Raw genomic sequence first — 20498 nt, forward strand, 5'->3', positions numbered from 1 at the left:
TGGCTTGAATATCTGGTAGTTCCTTGCCCAATGTACTGCTACAATCATTTTGTATTATCTTCAGCAAAATTTTACTTCCGTGAGACATTAAAGATATTGTCCAATAATTTCCACATTGTATTTCATCACCTTTCTTTGGAATGGGCATGAATATGGATCTCTTCCACTCAGGTGGTCAGGTAGCTCTCTTCCAAATTTCTTGGCATAGACCAGTGAGTGCTTCCAGTGTTGCATCCATTTGTTGAAATGTTCAATTGGTATTCTGTCAATTCCTGGAGGCTTATCTTTCACCAATGCCTTCAGCGCAGCTTGGACTTCTTTCAATACTATCGATTCTTGATCATATGCCACTTCCTAAAATGGTTGAATGCCAGCCAATTCATTTTGGTACAGTGACTCTATGTATTCTTTCAGTCTTCTTTTGATGCTTCTTGCGTAGTTCAATATTTTGCCCATAGAATCCTTCGATATTGCAACTTGAGGCTTGAACTTTTTCTTCAGTTCTTTCAGCTTCAGAAATGCCAAGCGTGTTCTTCGCTTCTGGTTTTCTAACTCCAGGTCTTTGCACATTTCGTTATAATACTTTGTTGTACTGTGGTGGTATGTTATTGAGTCTAGAGGGTGTCATCTAGTAAACTAAAGCAGAAAGGTGTTGCTACAGGGGCAAATGCCATTTCTAAAATCTCCCCCAACATTAGCAAACCAGTGGAAGAGTTTGCCCAGGAGGTCACATTATTTGGATTGAATTTTAAAATGATTGCAATTCAGATTTTGTCCAGTGGCATGCTGTGTGCTATGCCTGGGTGAGGGAGAGAAAGCCAAATCATCTCCCCTGGAATTTGTTGCCATTTAAAGTGGCAGAAGAACTTCCTCTGGCAATTTTTAGAGAGATTTTAGACCGTGCAAATGCAATTTAGCCCTGCCCAGAGGTAAGTAGACTACTTGAGTGATCTCACACAGAGGTCACTTGCAAGCCCTGTGTTTGGAAACCTCTCTTTGGGTCCTATTAATGCAGGAGAATTTTATTCAGGGGATAACAATCTGAGTTCTCCTTTGTCTTTCAGTCTAAACTTGTTTCAGGCTCACCAGCGAGATCTATAAAAAGAAAGCTTAGCTATTTCTGTGGTCTGTAAGCACTCTTTCAGTTGAGAAAATAATGAAATTAAAACAATTGGTGGTTGTTCATTAGCATTGAAAATATGAATGCTTGACATTTCCCTGAAAGGGTAAGAGGAACATAAGTCAGCTGATGTTTAAATTGTTTAAAATTTCCAAGTAGTCCTGCCAAGGGAAAAAAAAAGAACTACTGCCTTTTAGGTATAGACAGCAAATTGTTCATTGAGTGACTTGGGATGGGGAGGGCAAGATGCATAGTGACCTACAGTGAATATAACAGTGAATAAGGACATTCAAAATGCACACTTACAGAAATATTTAGTATGTGTTTTTTTTTTTTAATTTTTCATATATGGTAGTTTAGCTTGAGCTTGCTCTCTCAAGTATTAGAAGCTCAAGGATTGACAAGCTTATTTTTATAAAAAGAATGGTGGTACCAAAAGAAATACCAGGGAAAATTTACAGGCTGTGTATTTCATTCTTTTAACATATTTAGTCTTGCTCGGGACAGAAACAAATTCACTCCCAGGAAAATTCGCCCCCAGGATAAAAGTACTGTAGATATTTCCATCCCTGCATAAAAATAGAGAAACTAACCCAGTGAGAGAAAACTATTCATCCAAATATACAGATGATATTTGTCAGACCAACACAATAAACTCTCATTTTATTCAGAGTCTAAATACTAGAGGCCCAAATAACTAGCATCCCTCACCCCAACATCTCTAGGGACGTCTGAGTCATTGGCACTACTAAGTTCAACATATTTTCCAAATACTCTAGAGAAAGGGTCTTACTCTATAATTTAGGTGACTTTTCTCCTGTTTTCACATAATGTAAACTAATACGTGCTAAAGATAAGTATAATTATGTATAATAATCATGCTTAATAATTAAGTCTACGCTACAATAGTTTCAATTTTGAGATTAATATTCATTGATGACCTCTGGATAAATGTGCAGTTCAGAAAAGAGTATGTAACGTATTTAAATAAGTACATTATAAATAAAGTAATTAAATAAATATTATTGAAGAGCTTATTTTTTAAACAAAACCAATACCGCATTGCCGTCGAGTCGATTCTGACTCATGGTGACCCTATAGGACAGAGTAGAACTGCCCCCAGGGTTTCCAAGGAGCAACTGGTGAATTACAACTACCGATCTTTTTTTGGTTAGCAGCTGACAAAATGGAAGTAATTATCTTTCTGAAGACTTTCTCTGAAAAGGTTTTCCAGTGTTCAACCTTTTCCTTGCCTTTACTTTGCTACTTTCATACACCCCGTTTTGGGTTTCTCTCCTAGCTATAATAATAATTCCTAAAACTTAGATGGCAAATTTGGATGGAAAAACAAAACCTCAGCTATGAAATCATCCATTAAATTGAATAAATTTAAGCTTCATAAAAACTTACTGTATTGTCTTTGTTGCATTTTATCATGGATGAAAGGACAATTCTAGGTCTTCAGATCAACATTTGGGAATTTAATCCCCAAGCCAAACACCCACCACCATGCCTTAGTTTCTTCATGGTGATCACCTCCAGCAACAGGAAGCTACTGCCTTCCAAAGCAGTCCATTCCAACTTCGTAAAACTCTGACTATTAGATTGCTTGTATTGGTTCAGAAATCTACCTTCTTGCAGCTTCCATTAATTTGTGATGGTTCTCCTTATGGTGATTGATGCCTCTTGTACATGGCAGCATATCAGGCTTCCTGCATTGTCTCTCCAACCACAAGCCGTTAAAACCAAAAACCTTTGACGACATGGTTTCAATTAGGACTATCTTAGTGCAGAAAAGAAATTAATCTAAAGGACTTTTCATACTGAAGCATCCCTTACTCAGGAAAGTGGAAAAATGTCAGGCAGGTTTAAATTTTAATGTATGTTTAAAAAAGATTAGAAAGAAGTAAGTATGTGTCAAGAAGCATACACACAAAAAAATTTGCCCCGGTAATGCCATCCAAAAATGATAATCCAGAAAAATATATATAAAAAGACACAATACATAAATATGTTTATTACATCATTACTCATAAAAGTGGAAATTTGAAAGTGATCTGAATTTTTAAAAATGGTGACATATTGCATAATAATGTATTCCAGAGGCATCCAGCACTCTGGAGTCAGAGCTGGTTTGAATGGCAGTTCAGACTTGTCTGTGTGTCTTTGGAAAAGTTCCTTAGCTCCTTGGTTTTTTTCATTTGTACAATGAAGATAACAGTACCTACTTAGCAGAGTTGTGAAGTTTAGAAATGATGCATGTATGTGTCTGGCATATAGTAAGTTTAGTATATGATAGATATTATTTAGGATTATTTTATCATGGTACATCCATTCAACAGAAAACTTTGAAACCAGCTATTATTAATTATGAAGTATGTTTAGCAACTTCGGAAAATGTTTTAACTCAATGTTAAGTAAAAATGAATTCAATCATATACACATCTAATATGACTTTATTAAAAGACACAAGGAAGATAAAAATGATCATCTGTGTTATGATAGGGATGGGATTATGAATGACATTTTTCTCTATATAGAAAAATACTCAACTTTTAAAGGAAAGAAAAAGTCTATCAGTGTTTCTTAATGTGAAAAGAAAATGGCATGATAGAAATGTAGTTAGTTTTAAATGTCCTAAAGAATTAGCCATGTTTGTTTGTTTAGAGAAAAGATCATTTTCTATTTATTTAACAAAAAGACTATGAGCCATGTCTTGTGGCAGAGCTTCATGTCACCATTTTGAAACTCAGGTTGCCTTTTTATCCAAGAGGTGGCAGTACACCATTGCCCTCTGGTGGCAGCATGTCTGAGGTGTATGATCAATAATTGGGAAATAAATATCACCAATTTATATGCTGAAGCTATAAAAGCAAAGGAATAAGTATTCAAAGCTCTGAAAAATTCAGCTTCAAGTTGTGTTCTGACAACTTAACCTATATGAAATTTAATGTGACACATTTATTGCATTAACTTTAATCTATATTATTACAAATAAAAGTAAAACCAGATGCGTGTGCACCTTTAGCTCCGTGTTCCTAGACCCACTGACTGGTGGGATCTGCTTATGTGATGGAACTAGTGGGCATAATACTCCACACATTCCCAATTTTTATATTATAAATTAATCCTAATCCTATATTTTAAAGTTTGTATTCATCATGTTAGGAAAATCTTATGACCTCTTTGGCACTTACAATTACCCATTAAATGCAGAGTAACAAGAAAAATGGGAGAGGTTTCTCTTAGACTTCTTCAGAAAGTCTGGTGGACAAAGCAAAGTACAAAATAAGGTTATTGGAGAAAGAAAATAAAGAAGCAATTGTATCTAACCCATTATTGTTTATTTTCTTCAGAAAAGTCAGGCCAACCCTATTTGAAACAGTTTCCAAAATCTTATTTCATCATGTTATCTCATATTGCCAGTTAAAATAAAAATATAATATAAATGTTCCATTCTTTGTATTTTTCTCACCAAGTGAAAAATACTATCGTTCCCATTCATTGTCTGTATTTCCTAGTATTTTCTATTTCTTCTCTAATGTTTTTATTTGTTAATCTCAACTTTCAGCTATAACTGGCTTTCAGAGAAAGTTCTTGCATGTTTTTCTGTGTTAAAAAAGCATTTACCTTCTTCTTAACTAATATTCAGTTAATTAAATGAATTAAAAAAAAAAAAAACCCACTACCGTCGAGTTGATTCCGACTCTTTAGCGACCCCATAGGACAGAGTAAAACTGCCCCGTAGAGTTTCCAAGGAGCACCTGGTGGATTCAAACTGCTGACCTTTTGGTTAGCTGCCATAGCACTTAACCATTATACCACCAGGGTTTCCATCAAATGAATGGGGAACATTAAAAATACTTAATTGTCTAAACTGCTACCAAATCTTAGTATTGATTATGTACTAGCAAAAATGACAGGGATCCCTGGCGATTCGAACCCACCAGCAGCTCCACCAGAGAAAAGATCTGGCAATTTGCTCCCATAAAGATTACAGTCTGAAAAACCCTATGGGACTGTTCCACTCTGTAGTATAGGATCACTATTAGTCAGAATTGACTCAACAGCATGCAACAACAAACAAAAATGTCAAGGTCAAAATCCAGTATCAAGTGCCTCTGGCCTTAGCAGAAAAATATATCACGGATAATTCTTACCATGATTAATATGTTCCATGACATGAGAATGTCATGGATCATTCTCTGCCACACCCCGTGGCTCCATTTTCCACTCCAATTACTGCTTATTTCTTTGTTCCTCTCCACAGCAAAACTCATTAAAAGAGTGTATCAGTTCTCTACTCCCAAAACTACACTGATTAAATTCTCATTCCACTACTTGTCTGAAACTGCTGCTTTTAAGTACATCAAGGACGCCCATCTTTGTCAATTCTTGAAGTCAAATCTTCATCACACAGCTGATAAGTCCGTCCTTCTTGAAGCTCTTACTGCTCTTTACTTCTGTGATACATATTCTCCTGGTTTTCCTTCTTTTTCATTGGGCACTCCTTCTCTTAACTCATTCCTTACTTTCTTCTCCCTTCCTGTTTATTTTGGTTATTGTTGCTGCTGTTGTTTGGGGGTTTTTGTTTGTTCATTTGCTAGTTTCTCCTCATCTTTTGAATTGCGAAATGTTGGAATCCCAGGATCAGTCCTCAACCCTCTTCATATTTCTGTCTGTAATTTTTCCCAAAGTGATCCCATCCCCCTGTGCCCCTAAACATCATCTAAAGGGCCTGGTTCTGGGTAAGATGGAATAAATACACTCACTCTGTCTCTTCCACTTTAACACAACTATAAAGCTAGACAGAATGCATGCAGCTTATATTTGAAGAATCCAAAAAGTAAACAGTAGGAGACAAATTGGGGAAGAAGGCCAGAATTCAAATCACCATTGAAATGGCAGTGAACTTAACCATTTTCCCCCCTTTGACCTGAAGGCAGCACAGCGTGAAACCTAGAAGTGGACATCAACATGGATAGAGATAGCTCCAGGAGGAGCCCTCTCCTTCTGGCTCAAAGAGCAGGAAAGGGAATTCATAATACTCAGAGAGAGTGCAGAACCCCTAGTGTTTTTTGGTTTTTGTTTTTCCTTCTGTCAATTCTTTCACACCCCCACCCCCAAAACAATGTTCAGGGAGCAGTGGCAGAGGCCACAATGCAATGGGAACCCATAGGAGCCAAAATTTGGAGGGGAACTTCTCTCTACCATCTTTGGAGCTGTAATCTCAAGGGGATGGGAAAATCCCCACTCTTACTTCTATCTCTTTCTTCCCACTGCTTGACCCCAGACACATGCAATGTCGCAGAAGCACATGATAGAATACAGTAACTAAATCCTCAGATTTTGGGGTGGAGGACCAAAAACGAGAGAATTCAAATATCCAGAAAGTACTGGGGAGATCTCACAGAAGGAAAAGCCTGGAAAAGTGGGCCTATTAAGTTGTTTCTGAATTTCTGAGCTCACACTTGATCTGAGAATGTGTGGATCAGACCCTAAATAGCTTATCAAAGACTTTAAGAACTGAACTAACACAAAGTTTACTGCGCAGGTCCCAAACTGCGCAATGGGTGGCACACATGCAGGTCAGATCAGAATAACACTGCAAAGATGTTGGAAACTGAACTGACGTTGAAACCACAGCCACCAGAAGGCTGGTTGGAACTCATAGCCTGAACCTAACCTGATCACCTACCTACTAAAAAGTATCAACATTTTCCATAGGGTTTAAACAAGACCCAGGATTTCGCTAAATAATATTTTAAATGTCCAGGATACAATCCAAACTGTTTCAGTATATGAGGAGCTAGGAAAATCTAAACTTGGATAAGAAAAGGCAATTAACAGACACAAACATCAAAATGACAAATATGTTGGAATTATTTAACAAAGACTTTAAAACAGCAATTGTACAAATACTCCAACAAAAACTTGCAAACACTTTTGAAACAAATGGAAAAATAGAAAGTCTCAAAAAACAAATATAAGATATAAAGAAAACCCAAACGGAAATTTTAGAACTGAAAAATACAGTAACTGAAATAAAAACTCACTGGCTGGTCTCAATAGCAGCCTAGAGATGACAGAAGTCAGTGAACTTGAAGATACATGAATAGAAATTCATCTTGCAATGGACTGATGTCTCCTGGATTACTACAACAGCCTTCCAATTGATCTCCCATCTTGGTTGCCTACACCCTTGCCCATTAAAGTCAGCTCTCTACACAGTACCACAATGATTTTTTTTAATGTAAACCATATCACATCACATTCTTATCTGATAACTTCCCATCTTTGATGAAGCATTTGTTCAATTTTTTGCCCGTTTTTTTTATTAACTTTTATTGAGCTTCAAGTGAACATTTACAAATCGAGTCAGTCTGTCACATATAAGTTTATATACATCTTACTCCTTACTCCCACTTGCTCTCCCCCTAATGAGTCAGCCCTTCCAGTCTCTCCTTCCGTGACAATTTTGCCAGCTTCCAACTCTCTCTATCCTCCCATGCCCCCTCCAGACAGGAGATGCCATCACAGTCTCAAGTGTCCACCTGATATAATTAGCTCACTCTTCATCAGCATCTCTCTCCTACCCACTGTCCAGTCCCTTTCATGTCTGATGAGTTGTCTTTGGGGATGGTTCCTGTCCTGTGCCAACAGAAGGTTTGGGGACCATGACCGCCAGGATTCCTCTAGTCACAGTCAGACCATTAAGTATGGTCTTTTTATGAGAATTTGGGGTCTACATCCCACTGATCTCCTGCTCCCTCAGGGGTTCTCTATTGTGCTTCCTGTCAGGGCAGTCATTGATTGTGGCCGGGCACCAACTAGTTCTTCTGGTCTCAGGATGATGTAGGTCTCTGGTTCATGTGGCCCTTTCTGTCTCTTGGGCTCTTAGTTGTGGTGTGACCTTGGTGTTCTTCATTCTCCTTTGCTCCAGGTGGGTTGAGACCAATTGATGCATCTTAGATGGCCGCTTGTTAGCATTTAAGACCCCAGACACCACATTTCAAAGTGGGATGCAGAATGTTTTCATAATAGAATTATTTTGCCAATTGACTTAGAAGTCCCCTTAAACCATGGTCCCCAAACCCCCGCCCTTGCTCCGCTGACCTTTGAAGCATTCATTTTATCCTGGAAACTTCTTTGCCTTTGGTCCAGTCCAATTGAGCTGACCTTCCATGTATTGAGTGTTGTCCTTCCCTTCACCTAAAGCAGTTCTTATCTACTAACTAATCAGTAAAAAACCCTCTCCCTCCCTCCCTCCCTCCCTCCCCCCCTCGTAACCACAAAAGTATGTGTTCTTCTCAGTTTATACTATTTCTCAAGATCTTATAATAGTGGTCTTATACAATATTTGTCCTTTTGCCTCTGACTGATTTCGCTCAGCATAATGCCTTCCAGGTTCCTCCATGTTATGAAATGTTTCACAGATTCGTCACTGTTCTTTATCGATGCGTAGTATTCCATTGTGTGAATATACCACAATTTATTTACCCATTCATCCGTTGATGGACACCTTGGTTGCTTCCAGCTTTTTGCTATTGTAAACAGAGCTGCAATAAACATGGGTGTGCATATATCTGTTTGTGTGAAGGCTCTTGCTTCTCTAGGGTATATTCTGAGGAGTGGGATTTCTGGGTTGTATGGTAGTTCTATTTCTAACTGTTTAAGATAACACCAGATAGATTTCCAAAGTGGTTGTACCATTTTACATTCCCACCAGCAGTGTATAAGAGTTCCAATCTCTCCGCAGCCTCTCCAACATTTATTATTTTGTGTTTTTTTGGATTAATGCCAGCCTTGTTGGAGTGAGATGGAATCTCATCGTAGTTTTAATTTGCATTTCTCTAATGGCTAATGATCGAGAGCATTTTCTCATGTATCTGTTAGCTGCCTGACTATCTTCTTTAGTGAAGTGTGTGTTCATATCCTTTGCCCACTTCTTCATTGGGTTGTTTGTCTTTTTGTGGTTGAGTTTTGACAGAATCATGTAGATTTTAGAGATCAGGCGCTGGTCGGAGATGTCATAGCTGAAAATTCTTTCCCAGTCTGTAGGTGGTCTGACTATCTTTTCCCGAATTAACTGACACTGGGCCTTTGTCAAATATCAGCTGCTCATATGTGGATGGATTTATCTCTGGGTTCTCAATTCTGTTCCACTGGTCTATGTGCCTGTTGTTGTACCAATACCAGGCTGTTTTGAGTACTGTAGCTGTATAATAGGTTCTGAAATCAGGTAGAGTGAGGCCTCCCACTTTCTTCTTCTTTTTCAGTAATGCTTTGCTTATCCGAGGCTTCTTTCCCTTCCATATGAAGTTGGTTATTTGTTTCTCTATCACCTTAAAAAATGACATTGGAATTTGGATCGGAAGTGCATTGTATGTATAGATGGCTTTTGGTAGAATAAACATTTTTACTATGTTAAGTCTTCCTATCCATGAGCAAGGTATGTTTTTCCACTTAAGTATGTCCTTTTTAATTTCTTGTAGTAGAGCTTTGTAGTTTTCTTTGTATAGGTCTTTTACATCCTTGGTAAGATTTATTCCTAAGTATTTTATCTTCTTGGGGGCTACTGTGAATGGTATTGATTTGGTGATTTCCTCTTCGATGTTCTTTTTGTTGATGTAGAGGAATCCAAGTGATTTGTGTATGTTTATCTTATAACCTGAGACTCTGCCAAACTCTTCTATTAGTTTCAGTAGTTTTCTGGAGGATTCCTTAGGGTTTTCTGTGTGTAAGATCATGTCATCTGCAAATAGAGATAATTTTACTTCCTCCTTGCCAATCCGGATGCCCTTTATTTCTTTGTCTAGCCTAATTGCCCTGGCTAGGACTTCTAGCACGATGTTGAATAAGAGCGGTGATAAAGGGCATCCTTGTCTGGTTCGCGTTCTCAAGGGAAATGCTTTCAGATTCTCTCCATTTAGAGTGATGTTGGCTGTTGGCTTTGCATAGATGCCCTTTATTATGTTGAGGAATTTTCCTTCAATTCCTATTTTGGTGAGAGTTTTTATCATAAATGGGTGTTGGACTTTGTCAAATGCCTTTTCTGCATCAATTGATAAGATTATGTGGTTTTTGTCTTTTGTTTTATTTATGTGGTGGATTACATTAATGGTTTTTCTGATATTAAACCAGCCTCGCATAAAAAAATTACCTGGTATAAATCCCACTTGATCGTGGTGAATTATTTTTTTAATATGTTGTTGAATTCTTTTGGCTAGAATTTTGTTGAGGATTTTTGCATCTATGTTCATGAGGGATATAGGTCTGTAATTTTCTTTTTTTGTAATGTCTTTACCTGGTTTTGGTATCAGGGGGATGGTGGCTTCATAGAATGAGTTGGGTAGTATTCTGTCATTTTCTATGCTTTGAAATACCTTTAGTAGTAGTGGTGTTAACTCTTCTCTGAAAGTTTGGTAGAACTCTGCAGTGAAGCCGTCTGGGCCAGGACTTTTTTTTGTTGGGAGTTTTTTGATTACCGTTTCAATCTCTTTTTTTGTTATGGGTCTATTTAGTTGTTCTACTTCTGATTGTGTTAGTTTAGGTAGGTAGTGTTTTTCCAGGAATTCATCCATTTCGTCTAGGTTTTCAAATTTGTTAGAGTACAATTTTTCGTAATAATCTGATATGATTCTTTTAATTTCAGTTGGGTCTGTTGTGATGTGGCCCATCTCATTTCTTATTCGGTTATTTGTTTCCTTTCCTGTATTTCTTTAGTCAGTCTAGCCAAAGGTTTACCAATTTTGTTAATTTTTTCAAAGAACCAGCTTTTGGCTTTGTTAATTCTTTCAATTGTTTTTCTGTTCTCTAATTCATTTAGTTCAGCTCTAATTTTTATTATTTGTTTTCTTCTGGTGCCTGATGGATTCTTTTGTTGCTCACTTTCTATTTGTTCAAGTTGTAGGGACAGTTCTCTAATTTTGGCTCTTTCTTCTTTTTGTATGTGTGCATTTATCGATATAAATTGGCCTCTGAGCACTGCTTTTGCTGTGTCCCAGAGGTTTTGATAGGAAGTATTTTCATTCTCGTTGCATTCTATGCATTTCCTTATTCCCTCCTTGATGTCTTCTATAACCCAGTCTTTTTTCAGGAGGGTATTGTTCATTTTCCAAGTATTTGATTTCTTTTCCCTAGTTTTTCTGTTATTGATTTCTAGTTTTATTGCCTTGTGGTCTGAGAAGATGCTTTGTAATATTTCGATTTTTTGGATTCTGCAAAGGTTTGTTTTATGACCTAATATGTGGTCTATTCTAGAGAATGTTCCATGTGCACTAGAAAAAAAAGTGTACTTTGCAGCAGTTGGGTGGAGAGTTCTGTATAAGTCAATGAGGTCAAGATGGTTGATTGTTGCAATTAGGTCTTCCGTGTCTCTATTTAGCTTCTTACTGGATGTCCTGTCCTTCTCCGAAAGTGGTGTGTTGAAGTCTCCTACTATAATTGTGGAGGTGTCTACCTCACTTTTCAGTTCTGTTAAAATTTGATTTATGTATCTTGCAGCCCTGTCATTGGGTGCATAAATATTTAATATGGTTATATCTTCCTGATCAATTGTCCCTTTTATCATTATGTAGTGTCCTTCTTTATCCTTTGTGGTGGATTTAAGTCTAAAGTCTATTTTGTCAGAAATTAATATTGCTACTCCTCTTCTTTTTTGCTTATTGTTTGCTTGATATATTTTTTTCCATCCTTTGAGTTTTAGTTTGTTTGTGTCTCTAAGTCTAAGGCGTGTCTCTTGTAGGCAGCATATAGACGGATCGTGTTTCTTTATCCAGTCCGAGACTCTCTGTCTCTTTATTGGTTCATTTAGTCCATTTACATTCAGCGTAATTATAGATAAATAAGTGTTTAGTGTTGTCATTTTGATGCCTTTTTATGTGTGTTGTTGACAATTTCATTTTTCCACATACTTTTTTGTGCTGAGACGTTTTTCTTAGTAAATTGTGAGATCCTCATTTTCATAGTGTTTGACTTTATGTTTGTTGAGTCGTTAAACATTTTTCTTGGCTTTTATCTTGAGTTATGGAGTTGTTATACCTCTTTGTGGTTACCTTAATATTTACCCCTATTTTTCTAAGTAAAAACCTAACTTGTATTGTTCTATATCGCCTTGTATCCCTCTCCATATGGCAGTTCTATGCCACCTGTATTTAGTCCCTCTTTTTGATTATTGTGATCTTTTACATATTGACTTCAGTGATTCCCTGTTATGAGCATTTTTTTTAATTAATCTTAATTTGTTTTTGTGATTTCCCTATTTGAGTTGATATCAGAATGTTCTGTTGTGTGACCTTGTGTTGTGCTGGTATCTGATATTATTGGTTTTCTGACCAAACAATATCCTTTAGTATTTCTTGTAGCATTGGTTTGGTTTTTGCAAATGCTCTAAACTTGTGTTTATCTGTAAATATCTTAATTTCGCCTTCATATTTCAGAGAGAGTTTTGCTGGATATATGATCCTTGGCTGGCAGTTTTTCTCCTTCAGTGCTCTGTATATGTCGTCCCATTCCCTTCTTGCCTGCATGGTTTCTGCTGAGTAGTCTGAACTCATTCTTATTGATTCTCCCTTGAAGGAGACCTTTCTTTTCTCCCTGGCTGCTTTTAAAATTTTCTCTTTATCTTTGGTTTTGGCAAGTTTGATGATAATATGTCTTGGTGTTTTTCTTTTTGGATCAATCTTAAATGGGGTTGGATGAGCATCTTGGATAGCTATCCTTTCGTCTTTCATGATGTCAGGGAAGTTTTCTGTCAGGAGATCTTCAACTATTTTCTCTGTGTTTTCTGTCCCCCCTCCCTGTTCTGGGACTCCAATCACACGCAAGTTATCCTTCTTGATAGAGTCCCACATGATTCTTAGGGTTTCTTCATTGTTTTTAATTCTTTTATCTGATTTTTTTTCAGCTATGTTGGTGTTAATTCCCTGGTCCTCCAGATTTCCCAGTCTGCATTCTAATTGCTCGAGTCTACTCCTCTGACTTCCTATTGCATTGTCTAATTCTGTAATTTTATTGTTAATCTTCTGGATTTCTACATGCTGTCTCTCTATGGATTCTTGCAACTTGTTAATTTTTCCACTATGTTCTTGAATAATGTTTTTGAGTTCTTCAACTGTTTTATCAGTGTGTTCCTTGGCTTTTTCTGCATTGTGCCTTATTTCGTTTCTGATGTCTTGAAGCATTCTGTAAATTAGTTTTTTATATTCTGTATCTGATAATTCCAGGATTGTATCTTCATTTGGGAAAGATTTTGATTCTTTTGTTTGGGGGGTTGTAGAAGCAATCATGGTCTGCTTCTTTATGTGGTTTGATATGGACTGCTGTCTCCGAGCCATCACCGGGAAACTTGTTTTTCCAGAAAAAAGGCTGACTGGGACGCTGGCTCCAGGCTCCGAAAACAGTCACTGCTTCCCCGTATTTGTTCGTTTTCCGTCTCTAAATCTGTGTTTGTTGTTCAGGGTTCGTAGATTGTTATGTATGTGATCGATTCACTTGTTTTTCCGAGTCTTTGTTGCAAGAGGGATCCGAGGTAGCATCTACCTAGTCCGCCATCTTGGCCCCGCCCCTAAAGAACTTTTGCCCATTTTTAATACAGTTATTTCTCTTCTTTCTATTGCATTCAAGATATTTACGATGTATTGTAAATAAAAATTACTTTTCAGGTATATGTTTTTCAAATATTTTCTCCCATCATTTTCGTTTTCTTAGCAGTGCCTTTTGAAAAGCATTTTTTTTTTAATTTGGATGAGCCCAATTTATCCATTTTATCTCCTATCATTTATATTTTGTGTGTCCTATTTAAGAAATCTTTGCCTAACCCACAGTCACAAGGATTTTGTTTCCTTCTAGAAATCTTATAGGTTTAACTCTTGCATGTAGCACTGTGATCCATTTTAATTTTTATATTTTGTGTTAGGTAAAGGTAGATATTCATTTTTTTGCATGTGAATATTTTATTGTTTACGTACCTCTTGTTGAAAAGATTCTTTTCCTCATTTAATTGCCCTGGCAACTTTGTAGAAAATAATTTGACCAAATATGTGAGAATCTATTTCTCAATACTCTTCACCAATATTGCAGTCTCTTGATTACTGTAGCTTTATAGTAAGTCTTGTAATTGTATAGTGTTAGTCTTCCATCTTTATTCTTCTTTTTCAAAGTTGTTTTGGCCATTATACATCCTTTTCATCTTCTGAATTTTAGGAAAAACTTGTCAGTGTCTACCGAACTATAAAAAAGACTTAAACTTCTAGAGATAAAAATTATAATATTGGAAATGAAAACTACACTGACTGGAATTAGCAGCAGATTAGAAACTATAGAAGAAAAGACTGGCCAACTTGAAGATATAGCAATATCTTGTGAAACAATATCAATTTGTCTAACATATGGGTAACTGTAGTCACCAAAAGATGGGGGCAGGAAAAAAAAAAAGCATTTGGGGGGAAAAAAATTGGACAGAGGTTTTTCAGATTTAATACAAACTATAAAGGATCAAGGAAGATAAAGTCCAAACAGAAGAAACCTGAAGAAAAACTCACCAAGAGTCATCATAATAAAATTGTTAAAATCAGAGACGAAGAGAAAAATCTTGGAAACAGTCAGGGAAAAATGACGTTACTTACAGAGGAACAAATAGTTACAGCTGACATTTCATTAGAAACCTTTCCTAGAAGGAGTGTGAGTCTAATGGGGAGGGCCATGCTCCCAAACAGTTATAAAGTTATGAGATACCTGCTCTAATGGGTGTGCATACACCATGTTGTGGGAGTACCGAGGAGGGGAAGCACCTACATGACCTGTGGGAGCCAGAAAAGCCATCATAAAGCAGACACCAGGTTGCCTGACAGACAAGCATGGGAAGGGCATTCTGAGAAAAGGAAATGAAAGTTATTACTGCATAGCTTACTCTTTTGTACTTTGTCAAGCTTGATTTTTCTCTCTCTTTTTTTTTTAAGCTTAATGGAAGAAAAAAGCCTCATAGTAAAGGAATTTGAGAAGATACCTAAGCCAGGAGTAAGTGTCAGATGATCTAACATTTGTTAAATACATGTGGATTGGAACATCCATTGTTATAAATATTAATGTTTTTCACAACAACTTATACCCTGAAACATTTGAAAGATCTAAAAGCCTTAACTGTGGGTAGTGCTGAAAGGAATATGTGCAAACTTTGAATAAACGTTGTTGTTGTTAGTTGCCATGGAGTTGATTCCGACTCCTAGTGACCCCATATGTGAAGAATAGAACTGTGTTCCATAGGGTTTTCAAGGCTATGAACTTTCAGAAGCAGATCACCAGGCCTGTCTTCCAAGGCACCTCTGGGTGGGCTCGAACAGCCAACTTTTGGCTAATAATCAAATGCTTAACTGTTTGTACCACCCAGGGACGCCTTGAGTAAATATAAGTGGTGCCTATTACAGACTGTAGCTATTTGGCATCTAGTTCAGGCTGTGTTTAGTTGGACAATATCTGCTTTGCTTCCAAGAAAAAAAAAAAAAAAAAAGATTGCGGTTGGCACTTAAATACATTACTTTTGCTATAGATGTTACCTTCATAGCTTCCTGACCACTTCAAGCTTATTACAAGAAATTTTTATGAAGCAAAATTATCTCTTGCTGTATAGCAAACCACCCCAAAATTTAGTGGCTTAAAACAACAACCATTTGTTATTCTTCATGGTCCTGAATTCTTCTGGTCTGAGCTGGCTCAGTTGGAGCTGGGTGATGTAGGATAGCTTCATTCATCTGTCATCCTTCCAGTTGGCAGGCTAGTTGGTCTACAGGGATTCACTCACATGTCTGGAGATGTCAACTGGGGTGACCAGCTGTCAACTGGGGCGAAAACCACATGTCTGTCATCATCCAGCAGACTAGCCTGGTTTGTTCACATGGTGGCAAGAGAGGGAAAACTCCAACACACAAGCAGTTCTTGAGCCTCTGCTTAAATAATTTTTGCTAATATCCCGTTGGTCAAAGCAGGTCACAAGGCCAAGTCTAGATTCAAGGCACAGAGAAATATCCCTACTTCTTAATGGGAAAAATGACAAAGTCACATTGCAAAGGGGCATGCATAAAGGAATAGGATGAATTTGTGGCCATTTTTTGTGATTTATTGTAAAGTAGATCTATCAGAAGTTGTCAAGAATTTCATTTTACTTGGAACCACAACCAATGCCTATGGAAGCAGAAGTCAGGAAATCAAATGATTTATTGCATTGGGCAAATCTGCTGCAAAAGACCTCTTTAAAGTGTTAAAAAGCAAAGATATCACTTTGAGGACTGAGGTGTACCTGACCGAAGTTATGGTATTGTCAGTCACCTCATAGGTATGTGAAGGCTGGACAATGAATAAAGAAGACCTTGAACTAGGTTGTTGGTGAAGAATATTGAATATACTGACAGAAGAACAAATCCATCTGCCTTGGAAGAAGTATAGCCAGAGTGCTCCTTGGAAGCAAGGGTACCGAGACTTCGTCTTACTTACTTTGGAGATGTTATCAGGAGGGATCAGTCCCTGGAGAAGGACATCATGGTTGGTAAAATAGAGGGTAAGTAAAAAAGAGGAAGATCCTCAATGAGATGGATTGATACAATGGCTGCAACAGTGGGCTCAAACATATTGTTGACTGTGAGGATGGCCCAGGACTGGGCATTGCTTTGCTCTTTTATATATGGGGCAGCTATGAGTTGGAGCTGACTTGACAGCACCTAACAACAACAACAATCACAGATTAAACAGAAAGTTCATCAAAATTGTCTTTGTTTCCATCTTCTGAATGGTTATATTTTAAAAGTGTATTGGTGGTCGTTTAGTTCCAAGGCCGTCCCACAAAAAAACTGTTTAAGCTAGAGTAAAATACTATTAATTCAATGTAAGTATACCTAACCACCATTTATAACACAGATTTTATAGGAAAAAGCATTTTAACTCCAGATCATATGGTCACCAATTTTACCCTTTCCCAGCAGCAGAGAAGACAAGCAAAAAGCCCAGAGCAGACTAAGTATATCCATCTACCTAATCATTACTAATGAGTAGACTTCCTGAGTACAAGAAGGCATCTCTCCCATAATTAAGACACTCTCCAGATAATCATATCTGGGGGAAAAAGAACATTTATGAATTTAGAGACCATCTCAAGAATAAATTTGACACACTGAATACTGATGACCAAAGACCAGACTAGTTGTGGAATGACATCAAGGACATCATACATGAAGAAAGCAAAAGGTCGTTAAAAAGACAGGAAGAAAGAAAAGACCACAATGGATGTCAGAAGAGGCTCTGAAACTTGCTCATATATGTTGAGTAGCTAAAGCAAATGGAAGAAATGATGAAGTAAAAGAGCTGAACAGAAGATTTCAAAGGATGGCTCGAGAAGACAAAGTAAAGTATTATAATGACATGTGCAAAGACCTGGAATTAGAAAACAAAAAGGGAAGAACACGCTCAGCATTTCTCAAGCCAAAAGGACTGAAGAAAAAATTCAAGCCTCAAGTTGCAATATTGAAACCAGGAAAACATTAAATGGCGCAGGAAACATCAAAAGAAGATAGAAGGAATACACAGAGTCACTATACCAAAAAGAATTGGTCAATGTTCAGTTATTTCAGGAAGTAGTATATGATCAGGAACTGATGGTACTGATGGAAGAGGTCCAAGCTGCACTGAAGGAACTAGTGAAAAACAAGGCTCCAGGAATTGACAGAATACCAACTGAGATGTTTCAATAAATGGATACAGTGCTGGAAGTGCTCACTCACCTATGCCAAGAAATTTGGAAGATAGCTACTTGGCCAACCAACTGGAAAGGATCCATATTTATGCCTATTCCAAAGACAGGTGATCCAACGGGATGCAAAAATTATTGAACAATAGCATCAGTATCACTGTCAAGTAAAATTTTGCTGAAGATCATTCAAAAGCAGCTGCAGCAGTACATCAATAGGGAACTGCCAGAAAAGCCGGATTCAGAGGAGGACATGGAACAAGAGATATTAATGCTGTTGTCGGATGGATCCTGGCTGAAAGCAGAGAATACCAGAAAGGTATTTACCTGTATTTTATTGACTCTGAAAAGGCATTTGACTGTGTGGATCATAACAAATTATGGATAACGTTACGAAGAATGGGAATTCCAGGACACTTAATCGTGGTCATGAGGAACCTGTACATAGATCAAGAGGCAGTCATTCAAACAGAACAAGGGAATAATGTGTGATTTAAAGTCAGGAAAAGTGTGCATCAGGGTTATATCCTTTCACCATACTTATTCAATATGTATGCTGAGCAGATAATCCAAGAAGCTGGACCATATGAAGAAGAATGAGGCATCAAGATTGGAGGAATAACCTGTGTTATACAGATGACACAGCCTTGTTTGCTGAAAGTGAAGAAGACTTGAAGCACTTTCTGATGAAGATCAAAGACCACAGCCTTCCGTATGGATCACGCCTCAACATAAAGAAAACAAAAATCCCCACAACTGGACAAATAAGCAACATCATGATAAATGAAGAAAAGATTGAAGCTGCCAAGGATTTCATTTTACTTGGATCCACAGTCAACACCCATGGAAGCAGCAGTCAAGAAATCAAGCAATGCTTTATATTGGACAAATCTGCTGCAAAAGACCTCTTTAAAGTGTTAAAAAGCAAAGATGTCACCTTGAAGACTAAGGTGCACCTGACCCAAACCATGGCATTTTCAACAGCCTCATATGTATGCGAAAGCTGGATGATGAATAAGGAAGACCAAAGAAGAATTGATGCCTTTGAATTATGGTGTTGTCAAAGAACATTGAATGTATCATGGACTGCCTAAAGAACAGACAAATCTTTCTTGGAAAAAGTACAGCCAGAATGCTCCTCAGAAGTGAGGATGGAGATCTTGGGGAGGTGAGGCTAAGATGGCTAACTAGTCAGAAGCTTCCACTGAACCCTCTTGCAACAAAGACCCCCAAAAATAAGTGAATCAATTACATATATGACAGTCTTTGAACTCTGATCATCAAACACAGAACTAAGGAATCGATCTGAGTGACGGGGAGCAAGAGACAATGCAGAAGCAGCGACAAGTTGCTGAGCCCGCACCACACCACACTGCACCTTGGTGCCATTCTTTCACACAAATGCAGCAGGGCTGATGGTAGTCTCCTGAGACACAGAAGATTCAGCAAAAGAAGGCAAGCAAAGTGGCACATCCCTGACCCTGTGGTGTGTCTACAGTAGGGCTGGCTGTGGCATTTAGGAAGTAGCTGCTTCAGTGAAAAAAGGCAAATGAAGTGCTGGTATCCCTACCCCCTGGTGTGACAGCTGTGGGTCTGGCTATGGGGTTTAGGACAAAGCTGCTTCAGCTAAAGAAGGCAAGTGCGGGACCAGCCCTAACCCCCTGGGGCCATCTTGGTGGGGAGCCAGCCAGCATACACAGGCTACACACGCCTCTGGAATCTGAGATGAAACAGCACTCTTGGCACAAGATAAGTGGTTTTGTCTAATTTACCAGTTGGATCTAACAGCTCCTTCTTCTGAAAATACTCTCCTATCTTATCCCTCCCCCCTCTACCTCAGCCGACTTCAATAGCAGTTGAATTCCCTGGGCCTGAGATAGAACATGTTGTGCCCTCTCTGACCCATTCTTCTGGCCTGGGAAAAGAAGCAAATTAACAAACATGGGAAAAATACTTTTCAACTCCCCTAAACTGGAAGCTCAGAGCACAAGCAGTTCCAGTTCAGGTATAAGCAATCCACAGACTTTGGCTTTCATCCTTACATGGAACCAGGTGGCTATTATAATCCAAGGGCAAATCTGTTATAATTGTTTCAGCTGTGCAGTGGAGAGGCAGGTTTTGGAGATCTGAAACCACTCAGCATATTAAACAGAGCCTTCACCTACCCACAGCATGGGCCTGAGGGCTGAGGCTCCATCCATGCCACCAGACCGCCCGCAAAAGGGATCTGAGGACAGTGGTGCCTACCAGCCTTTACAGATATAAGCATTGGGTGCCTAAGGTATGGCTACAGAGCTCACCCACCAGAGCACTCTAGAGAACAGAGGCACTCCTTTCTCACTGACATTTGGGGGGGAAGGCTGTCAGCACCCTGCCCTCCTCAGACTGTGACCTACTGCTGCTACCAGAAACCAGCACATACAACCATCACCACTAATCCTCTAAGATAGTAGGTGCGAGCCTATGGCACACACTAGGTAACCGACTATCAGGACACCTGAGCTGAATATATACAAGAATAGTGAATGAACTCAGAGGTTCGTATACCTGGTAACAGCTTGAAACACCTGGTAATAGGACATTAGTGCTTCAAAGGCTCCAGTGATCAAGTTAGCACACTCTAATAGCCTATTTGGGTATATT

At 38.2% G+C, this 20498-nt stretch overlaps 1 protein-coding gene across 4 annotated transcripts in view; it reads left to right on the forward strand.

The window, feature by feature from the left end:
* CCDC146 (coiled-coil domain containing 146) overlaps nucleotides 1-20498 on the forward strand; it is a 177164-nt gene that overhangs the window by 110409 nt on the left and 46257 nt on the right. For 3 of the 4 annotated variants that reach the window (XM_049893077.1, XM_049893079.1, XM_049893078.1), the window contains exon 5: nucleotides 15082-15139. In XM_049893077.1, coding sequence (XP_049749034.1) covers nucleotides 15082-15139 — 58 coding nt within the window. Of the gene's footprint in view, nucleotides 1-15081; nucleotides 15140-16521; nucleotides 16674-20498 lie in introns of those variants that run through there. The other variant, XM_049893080.1, reaches the window with a different exon arrangement.

The sequence above is a fragment of the Elephas maximus genome, chromosome 8 (assembly GCF_024166365.1).
Source record: "Elephas maximus indicus isolate mEleMax1 chromosome 8, mEleMax1 primary haplotype, whole genome shotgun sequence".
NCBI lineage: Eukaryota > Metazoa > Chordata > Mammalia > Proboscidea > Elephantidae > Elephas > Elephas maximus.